This window comes from Notolabrus celidotus, chromosome 11 (assembly GCF_009762535.1).
Source record: "Notolabrus celidotus isolate fNotCel1 chromosome 11, fNotCel1.pri, whole genome shotgun sequence".
Lineage (NCBI taxonomy): Eukaryota > Metazoa > Chordata > Actinopteri > Labriformes > Labridae > Notolabrus > Notolabrus celidotus.
In genome coordinates this window covers 32,854,662-32,867,975 of record NC_048282.1, presented here as the reverse complement: position 1 = coordinate 32,867,975, position 13,314 = coordinate 32,854,662, and the positions used below count along the sequence as shown (strand labels likewise).

The 13,314-nt window shown below is 44.9% G+C and overlaps 1 protein-coding gene across 1 annotated transcript in view; it reads right to left on the bottom strand.

The window, feature by feature from the left end:
* Window positions 1–418: 418 nt before the first annotated feature.
* Window positions 419–13,314, bottom strand: part of LOC117820938 (formin-like protein 13) — a 96,430-nt gene continuing 83,534 nt past the window's right edge. Inside the window, exon 17 of the mRNA XM_034694892.1 lies at window positions 419–886. Within this exon, the coding sequence (XP_034550783.1) occupies window positions 785–886 (102 nt within the window). The 3' untranslated portion in view covers window positions 419–784. The remainder of the gene's footprint in view (window positions 887–13,314) is intronic.

Below are 13,314 nucleotides of genomic sequence, written 5' to 3'. Positions count from 1 at the left end.
CTAAAAATAGGGTGCTTTTTTCTGCCAGCTGATTAAAATGGAAGACACACAAACCCTGTATGAGACATAAATCAGTTCCAGCCAGGGTTAAGAATACCTTTCAACCTCTTTGAAGAGGGAGTTTTGCGTTTCTCATCGTGTCATTGCAGCCAAGCCGACCTGGTTATTAATCAGAGGCGGCCTTGGAGCTCCTCCTGGTGCGCTGGGACGGGAGATGTCCCTCGCCACAGCGTGACTCCGTGTTCAAAATAATCACGCACCTAAAGTACGCCAGCCTCAGCCGGCCTCTGAAGTGCTGTCTGATTCTGTTCCTCAGCCACTCCTCAGCATCCGAGGGTCTCGTACAACCGAGGGCCTTCACTACACATTCCAAAACAAACGTCAGGAAACATGAAGTCAAGAAAACAAAACTCTGATGTGAAATTATGCACAAGTTTATAGTCACAACATTATTTTACAATGACAGTTACATCCTGTCGTTCAGGTGTGTTTACATCACTATACATTTCATACAGAAGGTCTTTACAAGGAGTCATAACCAGAGCCCGTTAGAGAATAAAATATCTGTACAACAACACAGGAGGAGAATAAAAACAGCCACAAAATATCACAATTCTCACCAAACCCCCGTATCTTCAACATCAAATACTGCATTCAAAACTGCAAGCTGTATTTTAGCTTTGATCTCTATCTCTGTGAGCTGTGACTAAGCTGGTAGGATCTCTTCACTTTGTTTAATAAGCATCCCTGCAGTCTCCGCGGTTGCCAGGATGTCCTCCATAGCTCATATAATTTCAGCATGGGCCCTCTTGAAGTCGTGGACAAACTGACAGATCAACCCAAAGAGCTCCTGAGAGTCCTGATCCGCCGGTTCCCCGAATTTAACCTTCACAGAGAGGAAAACAGTGTTAGTGTCTTTTTTAAAAAAGGAGAAACTTCAGTCTGACGTTGATCACACTTTTCTGAGACCTTCATGCTTGTAAAAATATTTCCCAATTAACAGCTTTCATTAGCTAACCTGTTCCCGGGTCGTGCATATTCTCAGGGACAAAAGACTTCTCATGTAATTACCTCGCATACTTCCCCAGCATGCAGCCCGTTCCTTGAGTGTACTTATACACCGATGTGGACATTCACTGCTGAATTAATACTTACACAGAGGAGGTGAAAGGTTGCGGGCACAGGAACGGTTGTAATGCTCAAGTCAAACTTCATCAGGAAGGGTCACACTGGCTAAGTGGACTAATTGGCTTATTACATGCTGTTGACTGTACAGGTTAAAACTCAGGCTCAAGCTACGCGGCTGTCACCCTTCTTATTTCCCTCACTTCTTCTTATGTTGAACAGATTCATACAGGACTTTAGGTGCTACATGTCCTTCATGTGTTCATATGATTACTCAAAAAACATTTATGTTGCTTTTGTTTAGTTTTGATCCCCTTTGTGTTGTTTGATTTCCCGTCATGTAGTTACAGGTTTACCATTCATCTGTTTATATTCTGTATTACTTGTAAGTTCCTTTTAAAGCTGCTGTTGGAAGTCCTGGAATAAACATCAGTTCAGAGAGAGATTTCAAATGTCAACACTACCCCTTCACACCAGATTTCCCTCTCACTACACCCCTCACCCACATCTCTGCGTTTACACAGTTTACACAGCTGTTGAAACACAGAGGGAGTTCCTGGGAATGCAAACTAGTTTCGTTTTTATTAAGATTTCAAAATATCCTCATCAGATATTTAATGATCGTCTAAAGACGTTTATGAGGGATGCATCCGGCTGAGAGTCTCCAGTTAACAGGGTCGCTGTTTAAACCAAAACACCGGCCAATCTCTGCCACAGCTTTTTGAGTTGAACCATATCGGCCTCAACTCCAACAAAAAACTTTAACTCAGAATTATGCTTCAGTTCTTACAGATTTTATAAAACAATGGATCAAACTGGTAAAATGAGTAGACTTGACAAGTTTTAAATTTATCTGAGAGTGATAAGTTTATCAGCTGATGAATAATTCCACAGACAGTGTTGTCTGCACCATGTGCCTAAACACTTTTATAAGTTTAGCATGTGCTGCTGACACTGGGTCTGTTTGTGTTAACGTGTCTTGAAAGCGTTGCACAGGTGTAAGATGTTCGTTTTTAACAAACTTTTTAATAGCAAGAGGGAGCCGTCGGGTTTAAACACCTGTCTCTAAAACATTATACAGCACTGTCGTAGAAGAGGTGCAAATGAGTCCATTTGCATACTTTCTACCTGATATTTTTGCACAACCTGTCAGGAATGCACAACATGAGTTATCAACACAGGCGAGATAGTTTTTTTTTTGTCTTCTCAGTCTGAGTGACATTATCCTCCCCTGCTCTGCCTGTTAGTTGATCAGCCTGGTTGCTCTTCTGTGTGCATGTTAAATATTTGCACGCATTTTTTTACAAACACATACTGTGCCCAATAAAGCCAACAAATCTACAACCACTCTTCCAAACGGCTTTGGGGGAATAAAGGGCTTGCCTGTTCTATGAGTCAATGTGTTTCCTATTTAACAAGTGAGGATAAGAAGGATAATGAGATTGCATTGTGTATCGTACCGTGGTGGAAAATGCTAAGCTACAGGGTGAAAAATAAAACTCAGCGTTCCCTCATGTCCCTGTTGGCATCAAAAGTGCATAATTGGTGCAACTAATCCACCGGTGTCAGTCATAGAATGGATTTCTGAGAAAGTATCAGCTGTTATGGCGCCGTTTCAATGAGCAACGGTGTAAAAAACAACAGTTTTACTCAATATGTAGCATTTATTAGCACTCTACAGAAGAATCATCTGCTAAATGGTCTCTAACAGACGAGAATGAAGCTAAAAGCAGATGTCATTTTTATTAAAGCGCCTCCTGTGGGCATCCATCAGTGCATGCAGGTTCCTTAAGAGAAAAAACAGGTAACAAATCTCAGCTGTAGTGATATAAAATATACTTTCACAGGTGTTTTTATATGTTTGCAGAGACTGAACATCAAGAAACTCTTTCATGTGCCCTGCTGACAGTTACATTGTCATGTGTTGAGTTTTTTAACACTAAACAGAGAGGGTCAAAATTGAGTGTTACTGGGATCACAAAGATTTTAGCTGCCATATTTCCTCCAAGAATAACAAATACATAAAACTGCTCTCCTAAGGTCTGTGTTCACAGACAATAGAAGCAACGGCTAGAGAGCTTTCTGTTTTTATGCACCAAAACTGTGGAACGCTCTGCCTCAGGACATTAAAACAGCGAGTTCTGGGTGTTTTTAAAAGGAAATTCTAGATATGCCATTTTAATCTAGCTTTTAATTTGGAGTCATTATTTTTAGCCCTGGACTGCATTATCATAGTCTTTTTCTAAAACAACATTTGTTTGATCTTTTTAACTTTAACTTATTTCTAATTTAGTTTTTTACTCTTAATTTGACTGTATTGATTTGATATTTATCTTTAAGTATTTTATCTATGATTGTCTTTTAGTATTTTACCATTTCTGTTGTTTTCTGTCTCTTTTCTTTAGTGAAGTGAACTCTGGGCTGCATGCTTGTACATATGAAAGGTGCTATATAAATAAAGATGAGTTGAGTTGATAGTTTAATCTACTTTTACATACAGTACGTACCCCAGTGGGTTTGCATGGTAGTGAGTGGGGGGATAGCAGGAACCAGGGGCGTTGCTAGGCATAAAGCTCTACTGGGGCACAAGTCCCCTACAATTTCCCCTTCCACACACACACACACACACACACACACACACACACACACACACACACACACACACACACACACACACACACACACACACACTTTTTATGGGCAGGTGTTTTCTCGTGCACTCCAAAGAGATCACAAATGTGTCATGTTTCATGTGTTTACCAAACATCCTACATGAGAAACAAAAAGCTGCATCTCTATTTACAGAATATTATAACCAGGGAAAGCTTTCAAACCATTGTGAATTTAATGATGGGGTTTTTTTTAACCCAAAGCAGTGCTGGGGATAGTGGGACTTCACTTGTTTAGGAATTAATGGATGTATGGGAAACAATGCAGTGGATGCAACACATTAACAACTGCGCCTCAAGTATTTTCCTTTACTTGCATGGCCAGTCCGCCCCTGATACTGGGGCACAGCTCATTTATACTGAGACACATGCTCCAGTAAAGGGGGTCTGGCGACGCCCCTAGCAGGAACGCAAAGTAAGTAAGTACATTTAACCTATATAGCATAGACAAATATTACAAAGTACAAAAACATTTAAATAAAACAAAATTTAATATGCAATGCAAAAGGTGCTGTGGTTCAATGATTCACAGGTTTGAGTAATGCAGTCAGGAATCAAACAAACAGCTGAAGGTGCATTAAAAGCTGTGTGATAATTAACTGTGTGAACAGGTGTGTTTATAAAAAAAGGTTTAACAGCATCCACAGATTCTGCAGAGCAAACTGTGGGTCGAATCCCCCCCTGGGGGGTCACGAGACACAAATGGGGGGTCTTGAGATATCTTCCAGATTGTTTTTTTTTTCAAAGTTATCTAAAAATAGTACATTTTACCCATTATAGTAAAATAAATATTGACCAAAATAGTCGCTTATGTCATGATCCTCATCATGGCAGCCCTCTCCTCTCCCTCTTTGTGTGTGTTTTGTCATTTCCCTGTCTGTTGCTCCTCCTCCTGTGTCTCTTCCCCTTGTTTGTGTCTTGTGGGTGAATGTGGGCGGGGTTTCCATTCTGCAGGCAGCACCAGGTGAAGCCACTCAACAATCAACCCTCTACTATAAAGACTCCGGATTCTCTCCTACTCGTTGCCAGATCGTACTTCAGTTTTTCAGTGGTATACTGAGTCCGTGGCTCCTCAAACATGTTTTTGTTCTGCTTGTCTTTGTGTGTGTCAAGCTGACGTCCTTGTGTATTTTCATTCAGATTCAGAGTTTGCCGTGCATGCTTCCTGCTCTGGTGCTGATCGCTTCCCTGTCTGCTGCTGAACCTGCCTGCCTTTGCCTGAGCTCCAGTTACCCTCTGTGGAAGGACTCTGGAAAGAGGGACTGCTCCGCTCGTTACCCACGGCTCCATTACCACGGAGTTCACTCTGAATAAACACTTGTATTTTTTCACAATCCAGCTTGCCTGAGTTTTGCATTTTGGGTCCAGTCCTAGTGACAATCATAACAGAACGATCTGGCCTAAATATGGACTCAGCGGACTCAGAGGCAGGTCCACCTGTGACGGACCTTCGACACGCGGTGTCTGCTCAAGGAATCATGCTTGGGCATCACGACCAGACTCTGCGAGAGATAAAGGATTCCCTCGCCAACCTGGCTTCTGGATTCTCTCGTGTAGAGAACCAACTACAGATCAATAATCCTCCCGTGTCTCCTCTCTCCCCAGCAGTACTGAGTCAATTTCATCCCCGTGAGCCCTTCGTGCCAGCCCCTGAACGTTATGACGGTAACCTAGGTGACTGTAAGTCTTTTTTGTTTCAATGTTCACTTGTGTTTGAATTACAGCCTTTGACTTACCAGACTGACAGAGCTAAGATTGCCTACGTGTTAGGATTACTCACGGGGAGGGCTAGGGCCTGGGGAACTGCTTTTTGGCACAGACCATTGACCGCTAACGCAACTTTTGAGCTTTTTTCCAATGACATGACTTCAGTGTTTGACCATCCCATTACTAGCCATGACGCTAGCAATAAGCTACTCAGCTTGCGTCAGGGGACTCTCAGCACAGCCAATTACTCTGTTGAGTTCAGAACGCTAGCTGCAGAATTGGGGTGGGATGACCGTGCACTCCAGAGTATCTTTTTTAAGGGACTTAATGAATCAGTTAAAGACTGCTTAGTGGGGCGAGCAGAGACAGTCTCTTTACATGAGCTAATAGCTTTAGCAATAAAGATAGACAACAGGCTCAGGGAACGACGCAGGGAGAGGGCACATGTGGTCACGGGGAGCTCACTTGGTACTGCTGCTGCAGCCTCATCCGGGACCCCTGAAGCCAAACCTAACCACTCTACCCTGAGTATGGCATCCATAGGAGTCGACGAGCCCATGCAGCTGGGACGGACCCAGCTCGCTCCAGCAGAGCGCAATCGGCGCTTTAAAGGAGGTCTTTGCATCTACTGTGGACAACCTGGTCACCAGCTTGCCACTTGCCCACACCGGTTAAACCCAAGTCCTCACCAGTCACAGTCGGGGTTCTGGTGAGTAGCACTGTGGTTCCAAGTTTACCCCGAAAACGCATTAATATTGATGCTTGTTTCCTGGTTAAAGGAAAAACTATAACTCTTGAAGCCCTAGTTGACTCTGGTTCAGATTCTAACTTGCTTGATTCTCAGTTTATTACTCACTCCCTGATTGAGACATTCCCCATTGACACCCCACTGGCAGTTAATGCATTGAATGGTGAATTACTGGCTCATATAACCCATCAAACTGAGCCGTTAGCACTCATGCTAGCTGGTAATCACCATGAACAGATAGCATTCCACGTCATGTCATCCCATGCTCCACTAGTTCTTGGTTTACCCTGGCTCCAAAAACATAACCCCGTGATTGATTGGGCAGCCGGTAAGGTCATTAGTTGGAGCTCATTTTGTCATTCGTCGGGTCTAAAATCTGCTGTTCCCCCGTGCTCCAGTGAACCCAGTGTTACTCCACCAGATCCCCCGGACCTCTCCTCCATACCTCCCCGAGTACCATGACCTGGCGGAGGTTTTTAGCAAACAGCGGGCCCTGTCTTTACCACCCCACAGGCCTTATGACTGCGCTATAGAACTACTGCCTGGAGCTCCACTACCTACCAGTTGCCTCTTCAGCCTCTCCGCCCCTGAAAGAGTAAGCATGGAGACTTATATCACTGAGTCCCTGAACTCTGGCATAATCAGGTCCTCTTCCTCTCCTCTGGGTGCAGGATTCTTCTTCGTGGCCAAGAAGGATAAAACTCTCAGACCCTGCATTGACTTTCGTGGACTTAACAACATTACCGTCAAGAACAAATCCCCCTTGCCACTCATCAACTCGGCCTTTGATCCCTTGCATGGCGCTACCATCTTCACCAAATTGGACCTCAGGAATGCCTATCACCTGGTGCGCATAAGGGAGGGGGACGAATGGAAGACTGCTTTTAACACCCCTTTGGGCCATTTCGAATACCTAGTCATGCCATTCGGATTAACCAATGCCCCAGCCATATTTCAGACTATGGTAAATGATGTGTTAAGGGACTTCCTTAACCGCTCTGTCTTCGTCTACATTGACGATATTCTGATCTTTTCCCACAGCCTCGAGGAGCACATTGTGCATGTGCGCCAGGTCCTGCAGAGGTTGTGGGAGAACAAACTGTATGTCAAAGGAGAGAAAAGTGAGTTCCATGTTACGTCTGTTTCTTTCCTGGGGTACATCATAGAGAGCGGTAAGGTGCGGGCGGATCCGGCTAAGGTCCAGGCGGTGACTGAGTGGCCTCAACCAGACTCCCGCAAGCAGCTCCAGAGGTTCCTGGGTTTCGCCAACTTCTATCGGAGGTTCATCCGGAACTACAGCAAGGTAGTGGCACCTTTGACTCGACTGACCTCTCTGTCTGTGCCTTTTGTCTGGTCCCTTGAGGCAGGGAATGCTTTCAAGGACCTCAAGAGACGATTCTCTTCTGCTCCGGTGCTGATCCAGCCTGATTCCAGTCGACAATTCATTGTGGAGGTTGACGCATCAGACATCGGGGTTGGTGCTGTTCTGTCTCAAAGAGCGGCAGGGGATGACAAGCTCCACCCCTGTGCCTTCTACTCGAAAAAACTGTCTCTTGCAGAGCAGAACTATGATGTCGGCAACCGGGAGTTACTGGCGGTCAAGTTGGCTTTGGAAGAGTGGAGACACTGGTTGGAGGGAGCGGAATCACCTTTCACTGTCTGGACGGACCATAAGAACCTTGCCTACATCCAGGGAGCCAAGCGCCTCAACTCTCGTCAAGCCAGGTGGGCTCTGTTCTTTGGAAGGTTCAACTTCAACCTCACCTACCGACCAGGTAGTAAAAATGTTAAACCGGATGCCTTGTCCAGACAGTTCCACAATGACAATGAAAAGCCCTCTGAACCTGACACTATTCTCCCACCCTCGTGTCTAGTTGGGTCTCTCACGTGGGCGATAGAGTCGGTGGTCAGAGAGGCCCTTCGTGCTAACCCCGATCCTGGTGGTGGTCCTCAGGGTCGGTTGTTTGTACCTGTTTGTGTCTGTCCTCAGGTGCTCGAGTGGGGACACACCTCTCGCTTTGCCTGCCACCCTGGGTCATTCCGCACCCTGACTGTAATAAAACGACACTTTTGGTGGCCCACCATGACCGCCGACACCAAGGAATATGTCAAGGCCTGCACTGTATGCGCCCGGAGTAAGGCATCCCATCGACCCCCTGTTGGGCTACTTCATCCGCTTCCAGTGCCTGGCCGTCCCTGGTCGCACATCGCCCTGGATTTCGTGACTGGTCTGCCTCTTTCACAAGGTAAAGACACTGTTCTAACGATTGTGGATCGTTTTTCCAAGGCAGTACACTTTGTGGCCCTCTCCAAACTACCGTCTGCGGCTGAGACGGCGAATCTTCTGGTGGACCACGTGTTCCGCATCCATGGAATTCCAGCGGATATAGTGTCGGATAGAGGTCCCCAGTTCACGTCCAGGGTGTGGAAGGAGTTTTGCCGGGCACTGGGAGCAACGGTCAGCCTCTCGTCTGGATACCATCCCCAGTCCAATGGCCAAACGGAACGGGCTAACCAAGACCTGGAAACTGCTCTCCGCTGTGTATGTGCCCGGAACCCGTCTTCTTGGAGTGCTCATCTTGCCTGGGTCGAGTATTCTCACAACGCCTTGACGTCTGCAGCCACTGGTATTACGCCGTTTGAGGCCTCCATTGGCTATCTGCCACCTCTGTTTCCTTCTCAGGAGCAGGAGATTGCCGTACCATCGGTCCAGTCCAACCTTCGCAGGATCCGTAGAGTCTGGAGGGAGACCAGAGCGGCTCTTCTGCGCACCCGGGACCAGAATAAGAGGTTGGCTGACCGGCGGCGTACTCCTGCTCCCACATACCGCCCAGGACAGAAGGTTTGGTTACATGCTAAAGACATTCCCCTTAGTGTGACTTCTAAGAAACTGTCTCCCCGATTCATCGGTCCCTTTGAGGTTGACACGGTCATTAACCCCTCTGCTGTTCGCCTTAAGCTCCCGGCGTCCTTGAAAATCCATCCCACATTCCATGTATCCCAACTCAAACCGGTTTCCAGCAGTGAGCTCTGCCCTCCGGCCGTCGCCCCTCCACCCCCCCGGCTCATCGGTGGGCACCCTGCCTACACTGTTAGCCGCATTCTGGATGTTCGGAGGAGGGGCCGTGGTTATCAGTACCTGGCGGACTGGGTGGGTTATGGTCCCGAGGAGCGGAGTTGGATTGCCCGGGGGCTTGTTCTGGACCCCTCTCTTCTTACGGACTTCTACCGCCAGCACCCTGGCAAGCCTGGTGGACCGTCGGGGGTCGGTCGTTGAGGGGGGGGTACTGTCATGATCCTCATCATGGCAGCCCTCTCCTCTCCCTCTTTGTGTGTGTTTTGTCATTTCCCTGTCTGTTGCTCCTCCTCCTGTGTCTCTTCCCCTTGTTTGTGTCTTGTGGGTGAATGTGGGCGGGGTTTCCATTCTGCAGGCAGCACCAGGTGAAGCCACTCAACAATCAACCCTCTACTATAAAGACTCCGGATTCTCTCCTACTCGTTGCCAGATCGTACTTCAGTTTTTCAGTGGTATACTGAGTCCGTGGCTCCTCAAACATGTTTTTGTTCTGCTTGTCTTTGTGTGTGTCAAGCTGACGTCCTTGTGTATTTTCATTCAGATTCAGAGTTTGCCGTGCATGCTTCCTGCTCTGGTGCTGATCGCTTCCCTGTCTGCTGCTGAACCTGCCTGCCTTTGCCTGAGCTCCAGTTACCCTCTGTGGAAGGACTCTGGAAAGAGGGACTGCTCCGCTCGTTACCCACGGCTCCATTACCACGGAGTTCACTCTGAATAAACACTTGTATTTTTTCACAATCCAGCTTGCCTGAGTTTTGCATTTTGGGTCCAGTCCTAGTGACAATCATAACAGCTTAACTTGAAATAAAACCTTAGAATAGAAAATGTAATGAGTTTTCTGCCTTTCTTTGTTGCCAGATGACTCCTAAGTTTAGGGTTAGTGAACAGTTAATTATCAAAAGCATCAGTAGCAGTAGGTTAATTCATAACGGCACAGGAAACACAGACACATGCTCATATAGGTAGTCTGATTTTCTGCAGACCAGCTAAATGAAGCCACATTAAATCACTTTGAGGGACAGTGGGTCCCAAGTCTTTGGCACCTTTACTTTGGGGTTCACGGGTTGAAAAGTTTGGGAACCCCTGCAGCAGGGTACAGGGAGAGCATCCCAGTGACTAAGGGCAGTATAGTCCCACTAGAATACAAGTTTCCTGTCATTTAAGAAGCTAAAGCACTTTGTTTTAACTTAAAGATTGTAGTTTAAGATAGATTTCACTTCTTGGTATAACATATAATCATAAAAATTAGAAACGGGTAGCATATTGCAAGGTTTTAGAATATAAGAGAAGACAAATACACATGGTTTTTAAACACAAATACTAATGCATGAAGTGCTAACGTTTTTTAGACTTGCAAAGTCAGCTCATTTAAATTATTTTATTATTTTACAGCAATCATAACCTTTCTACATTTACAACTTCTCCAAACATGTTTGTTGCATTGGCTGTATCAAAAGATAGATGACATGGGCCGACAGCTCCCCAAAAGTGAAGCTGAAAATGTGGAGCTCCCCTCACTGACACTGAGCTCTCTGTAAACATGAGCGTGTGTGTGATTCAAACTGACACTAGAATCTCTTCTGCGTTAGCTTGTGCTGACTTGAGGGATCTTTGTTTTGTTGGATGTGTGTTTTGGTTAGTTAGGACATAAAAAATGTGACCCTACCAGCAGCACAGACTCTGATTCCAAATGATGTAAACTGTGCAAAACTTCAGCAGCTGTCATAAAGGGTATTTTGGCTTCACTTTTGTGCAACAGGAGGAGGTGAGGAGGTGTCGTTCATCTTTATAGGCAGTTAAAAGTTTGTTTTTGTATATCAGTTGTTTGAAAGTGCAATTAGAAAAAAGCTGCTTCATAAATATAGTTATAGGATATTAAAGTGAATTGTTGCTCAAACATCAAAACACCTTAAATATGCAGGGACAAGCTTTTTACTTACTTTCTTACCGACTGTGTTTTAAAGGTATGTATCACTGTGTATGAAGAGATCTGATTATATCACAGCTCTCAGTTTTTATGACTATGCATCCAGTGTATCATACGTCCAGCACAGAGAAGCATGTTACATAAAGAGTCTGCTTCTATTTCAAACTCTTATAAAATCATGCCTCCAGAATTACATCGACAGAAAGAAAGGAAAAGACACTTCTCCAAAATCAGACCCCCCCAAAATTTTTATGAGCTTCTTCTATGATTAATAAATTTGCATGTTGGCTATTCAAGGGCATCATTATGAATTCTCCTCTCCCATGAGAAGACAAGCGAATATGAAGCCTTTCCCAAACCTGCTGCTCCTCTGCACAGAAACACAGCCGAGTCACTCTAAATCATTTTCTGCTATGCTCCTGAAGGCCTTTATTGTATATTCAGCAGCGTTCACAGACACAATATTAGAACAGCGGCCCCCACACGCGCTGAAATCAGACGAGGATGGAGAAGAGGGACGCAGGTGGAGCTGCAGACTAAGAGATGGACTCTTGATCCTTGAGCACAATGATCTGATTGTGCCTGCACTTGACACGAGAAGGCACAGAATGCACTAATACGGGTGCTGCAGTTTAAAAAGTAACACTGCATTATTAAACGCACCAAAAGTTGAGATTCCACCGGTGCAGCTTTGATTTAAACATGCAGGGATGACGGTGCATTTTGTCACAGCTCCCTGCTGATTAAAAACAACTCCTGGCCTGAGGGGGACACTGCAGCTAAAGGTCAAATTGTAAAACTTTTAAAGGCCACAGCCACTTCACCAGCAGACTGTTTTCAATAATACTTGAAGTGATTTATTGCTCGAATAAGGAACAACACCTAAATCTTAAGATTTATCATGTTACGTTTCACTTGAAAAGAATAGTTTGAATTTTTTATGACATACACTAAAATGGAAGGAGAGGCTCTCCTCAGAGGACGGTCTATTTACCAATGTTTTAATGCCACTGATTGAGCATATAGACCAGAGTGTGGATTAATGCGTCGGTATTAAAGTTCTTTTTTTTACTAAATGTAAGCTCTAATGTACAATAACTCTCAGGGAAAATATCCCCCCAGGAGTTACTGAAATAACAGTTTCTTTTATATCTATAATTTATATAATGCACATGATGAATAGCATCTCATAAAGTGCATTTATGTCTGATTGATTCCTCATTTGGTTAAATTATTCTCTTTAAAGGTCAAGTTAATTTAAACAGCCTCCATAATAAGGTTTAGCTTCAAGGGCAGAGGCCTCACACAAAGCACAAACACTCTGTTTCATTTAAAAAGAGAAAAGCCCCTGACTATATTATACTTTATTCTACACTTAACTTTGTTGTCAAAATGTCAACCATAGTTTAGATTATGCTTGAAGTGTGTAGCACCATCCGAGCCCAAGAAAACAAATCTCTGTTGTAACTGATGGATACATGGAACTGTGATATCATTTCTTCTCCGTGTCTATCTCTATCACATACACAGATACTCAAACACCAACAAATGAGATCAAGGTTATTAAAATCAGATGCTGGGAATCATTTAAAACAGAATACAATTTTAAAAGAATCAAATATTAAAGCTCCTGTGGGGAACTTTTGATTTATGTTGGTTTTGGCGCCCCCTGTGGACAGAGTGGTACATCCTATCTCTTTTCAGATTTTGTCTAAATGCGTCTATTTTTAATGGGAGCAACTAAAGGCATTTAAATTAACTGTATAGAACGAAATGATCTTGTTGTATGTGTTCTTGCAGGTCATATAGAGAGACCAGGACCAGACGGCGTGTCTGCCTGTCCTGCCTGAGAGTCTGTGCTGAGCAGCTGGCCCCCATCTTCACAAAGATCTTCAACACATCGCTGGAGCTGTGTGAAGTGCCCTCATGCTTCAAAAGCTCCACCATCATCCCAGTCCCAAAGAAACCCGCCATCACAGGACTCAATGACTACAGGCCCGTCGCCCTGACGTCTGTGGTCATGAAGTCCTTCGAGAGACTGGTGTTGAGCCACCTGAAGGACATC